Source organism: Neopsephotus bourkii, unplaced genomic scaffold (genome assembly GCF_033783945.1).
Source record: "Neopsephotus bourkii isolate Nb327-2 ecotype Australia unplaced genomic scaffold, CSIRO-AGI_Nbou_v1 NB_1760, whole genome shotgun sequence".
Classification (NCBI taxonomy): domain Eukaryota; kingdom Metazoa; phylum Chordata; class Aves; order Psittaciformes; family Psittacidae; genus Neopsephotus; species Neopsephotus bourkii.
Genome location: NW_026902234.1, coordinates 2,396,314 through 2,410,588, shown reverse-complemented (window position 1 = coordinate 2,410,588; position 14,275 = coordinate 2,396,314). Strand labels below are relative to the sequence as shown.

The 14,275-nt window shown below is 44.1% G+C and overlaps 1 protein-coding gene across 9 annotated transcripts in view; it reads right to left on the bottom strand.

Moving 5' to 3' along the window:
- Positions 1–10,456: 10,456 nt before the first annotated feature.
- UBE3A (ubiquitin protein ligase E3A) overlaps positions 10,457–14,275 on the bottom strand; it is a 54,090-nt gene continuing 50,271 nt past the window's right edge. For all 9 annotated transcript variants that reach the window (XM_061377673.1, XM_061377674.1, XM_061377666.1 and 6 more), the window contains 5 exons: positions 13,193–13,357; positions 12,657–12,812; positions 12,491–12,564; positions 11,456–11,599; positions 10,457–11,227 (listed from right to left, as the gene is read on the bottom strand). In XM_061377673.1, the coding sequence (XP_061233657.1) occupies positions 11,107–11,227; positions 11,456–11,599; positions 12,491–12,564; positions 12,657–12,812; positions 13,193–13,357 (660 nt within the window). In that variant the 3' untranslated portion in view covers positions 10,457–11,106. The remainder of the gene's footprint in view (positions 11,228–11,455; positions 11,600–12,490; positions 12,565–12,656; positions 12,813–13,192; positions 13,358–14,275) is intronic.

The window sequence follows — 14,275 nt, the reverse complement described above, 5'->3', positions numbered from 1 at the left end:
ATGTGTTCTTCCTCTTTATTTCATTTAAGGATGCCTATTCCAGCTCCCTTCACTACATACTGCCAGCTTTACTCTGAACTGCCATGTTTCTGTTAGGGAGAACGAAGGCCACATTTGCTGACAGGAGCCTAGTTGTGCTGGTTGCTATTCTGCTCACTGCACAGCAGACAACAGTCTGGATCTGAGATGAATACACAGGTCCGGTCCACTCAGCCTGCTGTGACAGGCAGGGCAGAACAGTACTGAGGTTTCTTGCTCTATCACATTGCAACCTCAGGATTTACCTCTTAGACACCCCTCTTAGCCTCTCCTACCTCACTGCTTCCAGTTTCTTTCCAGGCTCCCCTCCATCCCTCCCACTGAGAGGATTTCTCTCAATACTCTCCCTGGGAAGATACTGGGTGTCATTTTTCTGTACAGTATTTTTCTGCCGTGTAGCTTTCTCTGTGTTACTTTTATCCTGTGGTACCTCACTGACTGACTTCAGAGATGCATGGAGTAGCAGAGGCTTTCAGCATCTATGCCATGGGGGCTGGATCCTCCAGCACCATTAGGTATTACTTAATTCTTCCCTGTGAGTGGGGTGAGGCACTGGCAGAGGTTGCCCAGAGAAGCTGTGGCTGCCCCATCCCTGGCAGTGTTCAAGGCCAGGTTGGACAGCACTTTGAGCAACCTGGTCTAGTGGAAGGTGTCCCTGCCTATGGCAGGGGGTTGGAATGGGATGAGCTTTGAGGTCCCTTCCAACCCAAACCAGTCTATGGTTCTGTGATTACTATGGGCAGTGCTCTGCCTTTAGCTGTCATCAGCCTTGGCTTAGGAGCCCTAACAGCAAATGGGAAGAGGTGGTCTGTTAGAAAACTGGTGAGAAACCCACAGAGAAGAGGGTGGGTTATGCAGGTGATAGTGAAATGGAGACCATTGCTCTGGTGAGTACAGTTGCTCAGAGTAGGCACTTGTCTCTGGGCAAGCAGCTGTCCCCCTCCTGTTGATACTTTTGGGCCCGGTGAGACAAATCTGACAGTGGCTAAGGAAGAGGGCTTTGCCGGGATGCTGCCAAAGGGACCACCAGGTAGTAGATGCCCACACGCAGGCCATGTCTAAACTCTTATCATCAGCCTAGAAGACAACTAGACTTAGGGATCTACTGTAGGCTGGGCTTAACCTCTGTTACCAAAGTTTCCACTGATTGCAATAAGGGCTTCGGAAAGTAGCTGAGACCTACCTCTGGCCTGTGGAGTTCGGGAGTCCTTCAGCTGCATCTTGTCCTTATTTTCACTATGGCTGCATGGTTCTGAGTTACTGGCTGGGCTTAAACCACAACACAGGGGCTTGAGACAATTAGGGGAGGTAAGAGAGGTGCTTTAGGCAGGGGCTGAGCACCTTCCCCACCCTACACTGAGGAAGGCAGGGTTGAAAGTGGGGCTGGGTTGGTGCTGTAAGCACAGGTAAGTCACAGGCTGCTGAACTTGCAGCTTTCCCCTTGTAACAGGCAGGTACCACATGCACCTGGGGCTGATGTTCACTGTCGTGTTACTCTGGTAGGGTTTCACACTCACTGTCATGTTCTACATCAGTCATCGTTCTCTGTAAATATCTACTTACCTACCCAACATCCTACAGCTGTTCCAGCCTGCTAGGAATATACAGATAGACCTGTTTAAAGTATTACTTACACCAAATTTATACCTGTTAAAAACTCCCACAAACACAAGAATGCTTTGTCATCTGATGGATAGAACAGCTTAATCTATCCATTAAATATGTGTTTGCTCTTCCCTTTTCTGTACTTGTCAGGTTTTCACATGCCAGAAAAAGAGCTATTTTGATGTTATTGGCTTCAGTCACTTGGAAACATAGCTTCTGGCATGATGAAATTGCATCCTTTGACATCTATCATCTCTGTAAGATGCTTTTTCCGCTTCTTTAATGTGGCAGCATGTACATTAAAATATTCTGAGTAACATTCAAGCAACTCTGTGGTTTCTCTTACCCATATCCCTCTGGATTTTAGCCTTTCATGAGACTCTCATCGTGCCACTATTACATTGCCCAGAAAGCTTTAGCTGAACAGAGATCTGAAGCGGCAGAAAACCACGTGGGAATGGCGCTGGTCTCCCCTCAGCATAGGGCAGCTGGCACAACACGGCTTTGGTCCCATGCCCGGTTTTGACACCATTGCTGTGTTTGCAGATGCAACACAGGCACAAGAGCCTTGACCCCCACCCTGCTTCCACAGAGGTGCCAGGCCTCATGGGTGGCAGAGCCACCTGGCTCCTGCCTTCCCTTTCCCCATGCAGGGTGACACAGGAGGGATGGCGCCTTGTCCAGCAGAAATAAATGTGTTGGCAGCACTCTGCTACTTGCACACACACGTGTCACCTGCCAGAAAACAGAGAATGGTTTGGTTGGAAGGACCTTAAAGGTCATCTGGTTCCAACCCCCTGCCACGGGCAGGGACACCTTCCACTAGACCAGGGCCTCGGGCAGTACCTGGCATGGGCTTGCCTGGTCTTTCAACCCACCACAAGAGAAAGCCAGGAAGGAGACAGCTCTTAGCGAGCATTTGAACACATGCCCTGAATTTGCAGACAGGGGTCTCACGGGGACAGCATCCACTTCACACGGGTACGGGAGCCAGCCTGTGCCAAAGGGGTGGCTGTGGGGTGGGAGTCTTGGCCCAAACTGCCTGTGCTGAGTGAAACAGCTGATGGGGAAGGCCAGAGGTTCTTGAACATCTGCTGCAGGTGCAAAAGGAGGGCAAAGCTGGTGAAGCAGCACCACTGTGCTCCAGGTGCTGCTTGGAGCAAGCATTTCCAGGGAAGAAGTGCTTAATTGCATGGCTGCCCCATCCCTGGCAGTGTTCAAGGCCAGGTTGGACGTGGCTTTGAGCAACCTGGCCTAGTGGAAGCTGTCCCTGTCCATGGCAGCGGGGTTAGAACCAGATGATCTTTAAGGTCCCTTCCAACCCAAAGCATTCTGTGATGCTATAAGGCCTTGAGTTATAAGCCCTGCTCCCTAACAGCAAATGATTCAAGCCGTGCTGTTCTACAAAGTGCTCTCCATAGCACCCCATCCTTTTTCCCTTGTTCCCTACTATTATTTTACTTCAACAGATTTTACAGTAGAAAGCTCAGCTCTGGAAAATTCAATGAGCTGGACAACAGAAATGGTGGTGACAGCAAAACATCACATGCCTTTGTACAGACTCCCATACATACAGGCAAGGGTTGGGGTTAGCTTAACTGCAGCTCATTCTGCAGAAAGAGGCCAGGGTTTATTTATTTTCCCTTAAGACATCTGCTTTACAGTTTTATTCCTGCCAAATGTTTACAACCAGACAGGGCTCTGCTTTACATTAAGGAACAAACTGGTCATTTTCCTTTCCCCCATGAAAGCATTAGTGCTTTCTGCTTTAGTGCTTTCTCCAAGACTGTCTGTAGATTGTTGGTTTGAAAGACACGTTCCTGTATCACTGCTGACAGAGGGTTGCACAGCTCAAACCTAGTCCAGGTTGTCCAACAGGATAATACAGTCAGACTGACTAAGGAAGAGCTGTTCTTCATCCTGAAGACTGCGGGATGACAGCGTTTTACTTGGCTTCAGAGTCCTGCAGCACTTCCATTGATGTTTCCATCCTAGAGCACACAGAAAGAATTAAACTGTTGTTTACACAGTTTCAGAAAAACCCTTTACCTATCCCTGAGAGCAAAATGAATTATGCACTAAATGGAGCTGGCAAGTCAACAGGCAGCTGAAACACAAGATTCCAGCTGTGGCACCTTTCTTGGGGGAAGCCATCAACCTGGGAACATCCCTCTCCTTGCAGCCCCAGACACAGCCCAGAGCTCAAGAAGGATGCGCCTTTACAGGGAGGATGGGAAGCCCTGCTCCCTTCCGCTTGGCCTTGGGCAGGTGGCGAAGGACACACACGCAAGCCCTGAGGAGCAACCTCTGGGGCTAAAAATGGTCAGGGCTTTTGTTTCTGAGATTCAGACTTTGCAGCCCGTTTGCAGCTCACAAGTGAACGCCCCTCACAGCTTCACTGTGGAGAACGCAATTCTGCTGCTGTGTTTGCAGCCCAACCCCACTGCGCTCCGGGCAGGGTGGGAAACGAAAGGAAGACCCACGTTACTTAAGCAAAAGCAGTTTCTGCAGCCTCAGGAGCAGGACATGGGGTGGCCTCAGTTCCAAGGATGAGCACAAACATCAGCTTTAGTCCAGAAGCAGCAGTAGTTCTCACTATGAGATCTTCACCAGCTCTACCGTTACTGCTTGGCTTCTGCTGAGAGGACAGGGCACAGTGCCAGTGGCCACAGCTCCCGTGCCATCCCTTGCCATGTTCTCCCAAGAGGCAAAGGACAACATGGTCCAGCTCTGACGGGGACCTGTCTTACCTGTAAGCTGGGGGTAGGTTACTAAAACCAGAAGTGCAGAAACGTGAAAGGAATCTACTAATGGTTACTGTTCTACTTTTCTTTCCTTAACATTTAGAGTGGCTGGTACCAACCTTTCTGTAACAGGGCAACTGAAGAACAGTAACATGGAAAACCAGGAAAGGACTACTGCATTACAGACTGATGGACAGCTTGACAAATAGCTCACGATTTATCAGCTTTTTGGCTGTTTTGATATGTCATTTCTTTAGGCTCCTGGCAAGAGAAAACAACAAAACACAAAACCCCCAAAATCCCCCCCAAACCCAACACCCCTCTCCCCTCCCGTTTCTGTCCTTAACTGCCAGCAGCTGTTTCCCACATCACATTGGAAGGAGTCCCAGCACCCAAGCACCACAGCAGCCACTGCACCCAAGCAACCCCTCCAGGTGGGTATCACACTGAGAGCAGCGGCACTGCCTGCCTTCCCAGGGCAGCAGCTGAAACAGCATTGAAGGATTGCTGGTTTGGGCTCAGCTCACCTCCAGGGCCGAGGAATCGAAGGGACCTTGCTGCAAAAATCTGTGCTTTTTAGGAGAATCAATGCCAGTTGCCCACCGCAATACAGATACATCACCTGCAGAGCTACAGTGCAGGTAATTCACACAAGCAGCTTCCGTGGGATTCCTGCTATCTTCAACATTTAGTTACATTTAGGCTGTTTAAAGCAAGCCTCAGGGCTGCTTGTTCACAGGTGCTTGGCAGAAGGAAGCCTCTTAACAGCGACTCTGGGCACTCTGTGGTGAAGGAAATGATCCAGAGGTGAGTTTTTAAATGGATTCTGACTATTGAACCCCAATGCCTCGTCTCCCTGGAATACCACTGCCTCTGACCACGCTTGCATGAAGGCTGGAAAAAAGCTCAGGTGTAGCCACAAAAAGCTGCAGAGCTGTTCTAGGGAAGCACCTCTCACACCTTTCCAAACACATCACTTGGTGCCACAGCTCGTTTGTCCCGTCAGCAGCAGCCGGGACTCTCCATGCGTGGTTCAGACCGGGCAGATTGACAGAGAAGCTGCCCCAAGCAAAACACCTTCAGTTCAGGGTTTCAATTGCTTTGAAGGGCTTTCACCTGCCATAACCTAACTGCACCAGCTGCAAGCAGTGGCTCCAAAGGAGCATGAGCACAATGAGGAAGGCATGAAGAAAGAGCCATGCAGCACCTCCAGGGCAGCCAAAGGCAGTTCAAGTCTGAAGCCAAGAGCAGGGGTGACAAACCCATCCCAGGCAAAGGAGAAGCACCATGCAGCTCAGCTCGCTGCCTGGGGAAGAGCAGCCGTTACAGAAGAGATGCAGAGACCGGGAGAAAGCAGACAGGGAAGTCTCTGTCTATCGACCAGGCAACTGATTCACACTCTGGTGGCCAGCAGAGGCCATGCCAGACTGATGGGCAACAGGGATGTCTTCAGTGGAGCATGGTCCCCACTCCTCAGCCATCTCCAGTGCTATGGGCAGGAGCAGCAGTGGGCAGCACAGCAGTTAGCTGCTCTGTGGGTTTCAGTCCAAGAGGGCTCCATCCTCACTTGTGCAGGGGATTAAAAATGGCAGAAGGAACTCACAAGGTGATGGGACCAAGTGGTGCTGCCGATGGCCACTGGGAGAGTCCAGAGGCTGCAACCACTGTTGGGACAAGCCTAGAGGAAGCATGAAACCAGTAGAATATGGCTGCTGGAGGCTCCCACCTTGCAGATGCTGCCAACACAGCTCATTTTACCACCTGCAGCCCTGCAGCAGTGGCTGAGGCTCAGGGGCAGATCTCTGTTGCTTCTGCAGCTCCAGCATCAACCTTTGCAGCTGCTGGTCTGCAGCAGGATACAGCAGCTGTGTGCTGGCTCCAAGCCACCCACTGTCCCTTCGAAAGGAGCCAAGAGCACAGAAGAGAGAGGGGAGTAAAACCGTCCTACGGGTGGTAACAGCAGTAGCATGTGATCCCAGAGAGTCCCAAACGCAGGAAGCCTTTCCTAGGGCTGGGACACCAAGGCCTCTCTTCTCCAAAAGCAAAGCCAGCAAGGAACAAGCTTGGATGAATCCAACTGCTTGGCCAAAAAGCTGCAGGTTTGGAAGAGGTTTGCCCCTGAGAGGCCCAAGCACTGCCACCAGGAACGAGCTCCAGCCCAGGAGGAGTGCTTGCACCTGGGCTGGCTGATGGCCATTGAGCAGGAGCCTGGGAAGGGCAGAGCCCAGTGGCTGCAGCCCTGCTTCAAGGCAGCTAACAGCCGTTTTGTTATAAATTATATCCATTGGGGATTTTAGTTTGGGAATGTGAGACCGTCCCTGGAGAGATTCAAGCTGAAAAACCCTGGCCCAAGAGCAACCCTTACCAGATGCTTGTGAAGAAGCCTGTGCTGTGTTTTGAGGAGAAGAAGGTATCCCTGCTGGTGAGGCCAAAATGTCACTTGCTTTATGTTAGGTGACTTGCTACAAAGTGCAAGGATTCTTCCTGTGCAGATGACCATTAAAAACATAAGTAAATAAAATCAGTGTACACAGCAAAAGGCATGTTATTCATCTGAAAACACCTATGGAACATTCTAGTGTGGAGCTTCCCATTTTTATTAACATCAATTCTGTTAGGAAACAATGAAACCCCTTTAACTGCATCATATGAGCTCACCTGACCTTTACACCTTGCTGCTCAAACACCGAGTGTTTGCAACAGGAAATGACTAAATCAAGCCTAGCAGCATATAAGGTACGGCATCTCAAAACACAGGACAGATACATTCAGCTTGCTGCCATGGATAAACAGTTACTCGTGAGCACTACTGCTCACACTGTGGTACTACATGGATCTGGAAGCAAAAGGATGCAGTGGGAAAACAGATTTAAGGGACTTTCTCTGTAGGTGACCCCCCTGGCACAGCAGAAATGCACACCAGAGCTTTCACTGACATGAAGCAGAAAGGCCTCACGTCAGCTTTGCACATGACAACAGTTCAGGCACAAACCAAGCTGCTGGGTTTTATCTTCACCTGACACTGCTCAGTTCTAGTTGTCAGCCAAGCCTGTACTAGCCATAGCATCCCTGCACAAGTAGTTGTTCGTAGTTCAGCTGCGCTGCGGGTCCTCCCAAAGGCAGAAGCCAACTCCAGTGATCACTGTCTGACTTTCAGACAGCTCTGCTTTTGTTTTTAAGCCCCAAAACCATGCACAAACCTACCCAGGAAGGTAACACAGCAGTTCCTAAAGCTATTTTATTATCCTAAAATAGAGTAACTATTCCTGCCCTCTACCTGTATCTCCAGTGTCCTTGTCTCTTAAGAAATTTTCACACACAAAACCCCTGAAGCAGGATATATATTGAGCACAGACATCCATAAACACAAGGGTAGCAGGCTGGCTTCAGTTACTTGTCAGGACCACTGGGTGTATCCTACAAATACTGCAGAACAGAACAAACCCATGCTGGTGTATCTCAACATGGCACCCTCTGCAATTAAAACCACCTTCCCACATTCCTTGTCTCCCCAAGATCCCTTACAAGACTCCTTTCAGTTAAGGAAATAAAACCAAGCACATCTCTGCTTCCTTCACCTTCCCTAGCCATTGCCAATCAGGATGTTTTCCAACTGCTTCTCTTCCCACCTAGTTACTTTTTCTGCTGACCCATTCCCTCCTCTCCCATCTCATCCCTCCACTTGCTCCCCCACCAGCCAACACGAGTGACTCCACCAGCCAAGCCCAGCTCCTACCCCATACACCACCCACTGCAGAAGAGGGACTGATGTTTCATACAGTACAGTTCAGAGAAATAGGAATTTGCATCCAAGTGCAATATGTTTTAATGAGAAGAATAAAATTAAAAATAAATGAAAAAGGATTGTGTCACATGAGACAATGCTGAGATGCCCAGAACATTTTCTTGCCAACAAATGAAGGACACCCTGAAAAGAGAGCACCAGCACACTGGCATCACGGTGCTACCTGGGATGAGGAGCCTTATGTCTCACCTGAAAGAGGTATTTCAGTGGCACAGAAGTACAGCTACATTTCCAAGGTCAGCTTTGTAGACCTAAAGTTTGCTAAATGCTGCTGAAAGACTACGAGAGACTACAAGAGAGTTAAAGACATTCCAGTTGTGCCTGAAGAAAAAAAGAACTTAAAATGGCATTTTCTCCAGTATGACAAACATTCCAAGCAGCAGAGGACTGACTGGAACTTCTGCGGGGCAGGAGAGCAGCCTGCAGCTACAAGACTTCAAGATTTATTTACTTTAAACTTTATCAGCTGATGCAGCTGGACAAGCACATCTGTAACACCACTAACGACACAAGGTTTTGATACAGTGGCATTTTGGGGGAGGCAGTATGTATTTAAACAGGAAATCTGTCAATATGAAGTACTTGTATCTTACCTGAAAATGATTCCTTGAAAAACAGCTTATCCTTTTAAAGGCCAATACAATTATGTATTATTTTAATGTTAATGCTAAAAGAAGATAGAAAAAGCATATTCACAATGTCAACACTTCAGTTGGAAGACTGTATTGCTATCCAATGATGCTGTCTGCCCTGGTTTTGGGTCTGTTTAAAAAAAACCAACATGAATTTTATCCACTTGTTAGCTGGGTATAACCACCATCCATAGCTATATCAGAATAAGACAAGTTATAGGGACACAGCTCAATGGCATTAGACTATTGATGTAGTACATACCACACAGCAGTATCATGAGGGGGTTCATACTTGTCACAGAACACCTCAAGGCACTTGGCAAATCCTGTTCTTGCCACTTAGAGTGAAATATGCCCCAAACCTGAAGGAATCTGCAGGCACTGTTGTCAGCTTCCCTACCCAGAGGCTGGTATATCTTGTTTTCCTCTCAAAGGACATGAAATAAGGTGAACATCCAGAACAGCTTGCCCTACCTGCCACCTGCAGTTCAAACACCAGAAGACAGCCAGCACCAATCCTTCTCCAGCGAGGTTCAGTCCCTGTGTCCGGGTTGTCTTGGATTTGAGGGGGGAACATCATTGGACCCCACATCACTACAGTTCACCTCTAGAGAGATTTCCGTACCTGTAACCCTCAACTTATGCTGTACTACAATGTTTTCTAATCAAATAATGTAACATCCAATTCATCAAAGTAAGGAAGTCACTTGTTTTCTTTTTCACTGAACCGTGGTGAAAAAAGGTCACTGTTTTATTCAGCATCAGTCACATAACAGTTGTCTGTTTCTATTACTAGAAAGAATTTATTAAAATAGTCCTGAAAGACAGCTTTTCTTTCTCCAATGATTTCAAAACTATGCCTTTGAATGCCAATTCCACACAGTCACGGGATTGATCGGTAGTAGTCAGTTATAAGCAATCGTCAAGGCACAAGCTCAGCTCTGCACATCCGCTGCAGCTTGTATTGGAAAAAAGAGATATGCCACTTGCATCCTCACTTAAAAACGCATAATCCCTTTGTCATACACTGCAACAGGAGAAATTAACATTAAACACAGACTACGAAAGGTAAAGGATTTATTTCTGATATGATTTGTAGAGTTAAATTAAAAACCTACTGAATACTTTATGTAGTAGATGAACATAACCTTAGTACTTAACTTTCTAACAGTTTAATTAACGGTTGGAAGTGTACAACATGAAGTAGGCCTTACGTTTAATATTGTTCAATTTTGCTTACTGTTAGATGAGATTAAAATACAGTAGCCATCCCTTTAGATTATGTTGCAACACTGATCATGTGCCTTGATAAGTAGGAACAATAAGTCATTAAATAAACGGTGATGACATAACATGTAGGGAAGACTTTGGATTGTCTATTTAAAATGTCAACGTAATAGGCAATTAAGAAGAAAACTTCATTTTAAGTGCACTTCCACATGCTTTGTTTATAATAAAGCAAAAACTTCCTATCTCTTGTCCAAACACTTCACTCCCTACTCTAAAGCTGTTCAGTTGAAAATGCACTTTCCCCAGTAAACATCTTTTTAAAAAAAGTAACTAAAATTTCTACCCTTTCTTATGCTAAGAAATGTTTCCTAATTAGAAAACACAGTTTATTACAAGACATGTGTAGGCAACATATAGTGAAATGAGATTTAATTGTTGTGCTGTGACTAAAGTAAAGTTCTCAAGGCTGCAATTTAACATTCCAAGTTCTCCCTTCCGTCTTTATTGATTCTTAAGATTTTGCACAGAAACTCTTTGGGGGCTAGAACAGCAGTAATTGCATCACACTGTTTTCCAAGACTTCAAGTTTCAAAAGCAAACTCTTCAAAAAGTACAGTTCTTGATTTGATTAGATACAGGGACAAAAATATAGCACATACTTGAAGGTTACATGGTCTACAAATGATGGCAATATTTTCCTTGGGAGAGTACAGTTTGTTTTCTTGTAAATACTCAAAAAGGCTCAACTTCAAGCAGTAATAAACACAAGCAAAAGTGATTTAACCCTTAAAATAAATATTCAGGAAAACCTCTCTGTACATACAAGTGAAAGAATATGTAACACTTTCACGCTAAAAGAAAAAATAAAGATTTTGTTCATATAAGCAGCTGAAATCTGCTGTTCCAGCCCAATGTCCCCAGTAAAGAAGGGAGGCACAAACACAGGTGACTACTGTAGCTCACTATCTTATGGCCTTTTTAGACAGGGACATCATCACCATCATTTTTTAATCCCTTTTTTTATATACTTTTTTCTATTTTGTTATATTCATTACAGCATGCCAAATCCTTTGGCATATGTGATGGCCTTCAATAATCTCTCCTTAAGCTTTTCTTTGCTTGAGTACTCCGGAAGCAAAAGTACATTAAAGCATGTGTGAGATGTAGGTAACCTGTGGGGAAAAAAAAGGGAAAAAGAAAAACAAGAATTCAGATCTGGGAACATGCAGTACTTGCAAAGAAACACATCGCTCTTTCACAGATCCAAAATAATGAATTTAAAGAGAATCCACTTTGCTTAAAGATTCAACTGTCCGGATTTAATTAAGTTAACTTAGAAGCAAATAATTTGCTTCCATTTATAAACAAACAAGAAAAATGTAGACTTTTTTTTCTTTTACCTCTCTGTATCTGGGCCATTTTTGGCTATGATCATCTTTAACTTTCCAAGTCCTCCCACAGGGGCTCTGTCTGTGCCTGTTGTAAACTGTAAGAATAGCCTTTTCTGTTCGTCTGTAAATGAATGGACAATTTCCCAGAATTCCCTATGAAGGAAGAAATCAAGAAGTGAACTGAAATCTGGTATAAATGAGACTCTTGGAAGTAACTGAGCTTTGAATGTTTAGTAATCCTTATCAACCCTAACAGCAAGTTTACAAGTTGCATTCATAAACCAAACCAGTAACTTCTTTACCAATCAAATGCGATTCAGAAGTAGAAATCAGAATTATTACCAAAACACTACAGTGTAACTGCTTTAAAATGTTAATTTGGCTGATAAATGAAGAATATTTGCAGATCATTTAATTTAGGATTCCCATTTCCTAAGGAATTATACTGGTTTCACTACAATGTCCATTTCTACCACCATCTTAAACAGTACAGTAAGCAAACACAGCTGCTGCCAAGGTTTTCTCCCCTAGCAGGAATTAGTTATGTAGTTGTCAAAGTCTAGAGCACTCAAATGCACACTTCCCTAACCTTTGTCTTCAGAGTTCTCTAGTCAAAGGGGACACAAAAGTAGAAACATCAAAACCACTGAATTTACTTGATTTCTAATTAGAGCAGAATGGTTTACATATGCAACCTATCCAAACAGTTCAGTGTGATTTCATTTTTTTTTTTAAACAGTAGCAAAGCAGTGGTTATTTATTGAAACAGCCCTGTTTATACTGGGGATTATTTAACTGTATGGTATGAGACACAAAAACCGAGGGAAAAATCCCTCTTAATCTTTACCAAAGTTCACTGGAAGCTAAAGACAGTACTTACAACTATGTGCTCTTTCCTAATGACAGTAACTTGAGTAAAGCGGAATTATACATAAGACACTTGAATCTCCAGCAGTACAAAAACACTACATGTAACAATACTATGAAGAAACAGCCATGTCAAGTGCTTTTTATGTTTCAGAAATCAGAAAAAAAGTAATTTACCTAATAATAAGAGAGTCTCTGGTATAGCCACCATCATATTCTGTAGTTTCTTCTAGTGCTTGAAAATCTAAATTCTGTAAGAAGATGACATTTTTTAAAATGACCACTAGTTAAGTACTTAGGATCAAAAAAGCTCCACTTTCTGATGCACATTCAGGATTCTTACCCTACTTCCACATATAAGTAATTCAATTTCCTCTGGTCTAAATAAATATTTCAAAGGAGATTCATTGGTCACCATGTGGAATCCTCTCCGAAAGGCCTTGAACTGCTTTTCTACTGATTTATTGAGTATATAGTCAGCATACAGATTGACAAATTCCTGTAAGGAAACAATCCCCAAAAAAACCTTAGTACTTTGACACATGCCACTTGAAGTATCTCCAAAAAATGTAAGACCCCGAAATACATGTAATTTTATGCAGATTACTACCTGGATTCAGCTTCTACTCAGCAATAACACAGAACAAATCTCACATATTTCTCAGACAGGTCAAACACCACATCCAGAAGCTACAAATCCATACATCAATGCTTTCTTTAAAAGGTAAGCCTTTCCTGCTTACAATTATACTGTGCTATAGCAATTAAAAAAGGCTTTTAAGCTCAAGTCAGGAGTGAGACCAAACCTTTGTAGTGCTACACAATTCTGCATACAGTATCTAAAAATTACAGATTACATTAAAAATCATTCAAATGTACCTTTCTATTTTCATTTGTAATAGGAATTTTATCACCGTTTTCCTTTAAATCATGCATCATTGGATTGCCAAAGAGATCCGTGTGAGATATTTGAAACGTTATCATCATATCATCTTCCACACTTCCTTCATACTCTAGCAAGTCTCTCAAGCTCTGGTAAAGAACCTAGAGAAAAAAAAACCCACAAACATCATAAACAAATTTCAGGATTTCACTGAGTAATACCAAAAGGCATAAAATCATCTGCTCAAAAAGGGTTATTGCATTCTGTAACACAAGTCCCCCAAGATCTCCCATGACAGTCCAAACAAAAGTATGTTAACCTCAGTGTTTGAAAGAACCAATAGCAGATATTAAGGAAAGATAAAAAAGAAACATGGCAATGAATGATAAATCCCTTAGAAGAGCCTACCAGTACATAGGAATATTCCTAAACGCAATGGTCAAACCTGTAGCTAAGAGCCACTGATTACCTCTTTACCATTCAACTCTCTTGAAACTGTATTTATTTTTGGCATCCAGAACACGTTACACTAGTAGGTTGAACGCACATGTATTAAAATCAAAGAAAATGCTGTATCTTATATCAGCTAAACTCCAGGCAGCAAGCTTCTGCCTTCTACATCATGATTTAAACCACAAACGAACTAGGAAGCAATCCTGAAGCAACAGATGGGCAGTCATTAAGGTAAGAAAACATTTATGCACAAATTAAAAAAAACCCAAACAATTAAAATCACAAGTTAAGTCAGAATTTGCCAAGTGGAACCTGAAATTAACTGCAAGAGCTTGCTCTATTCAAAGGAGTAACCAGCCTTCCTCCATGCTATGCCTCAAGAAAAGCTCAACACTCTTTCAGAAACCAAAGGCTACGCACAAAAGGAACAATTATTTGGCTGTGGCAGAGGTGCAGGACTCAAGAATGCAAAACAAAGGAAAAGCAACAACTGAGTGCACCTGTATTTTTTATAGTGAAGTAGAAATAATAAATTTCTCCTCAATGTTTCAATTATTAAGAGTTTACATGTAAGCCTCATCCTTTCACTAAATATATCCTTTTGATTCTTCCACAGCACCTTTAAA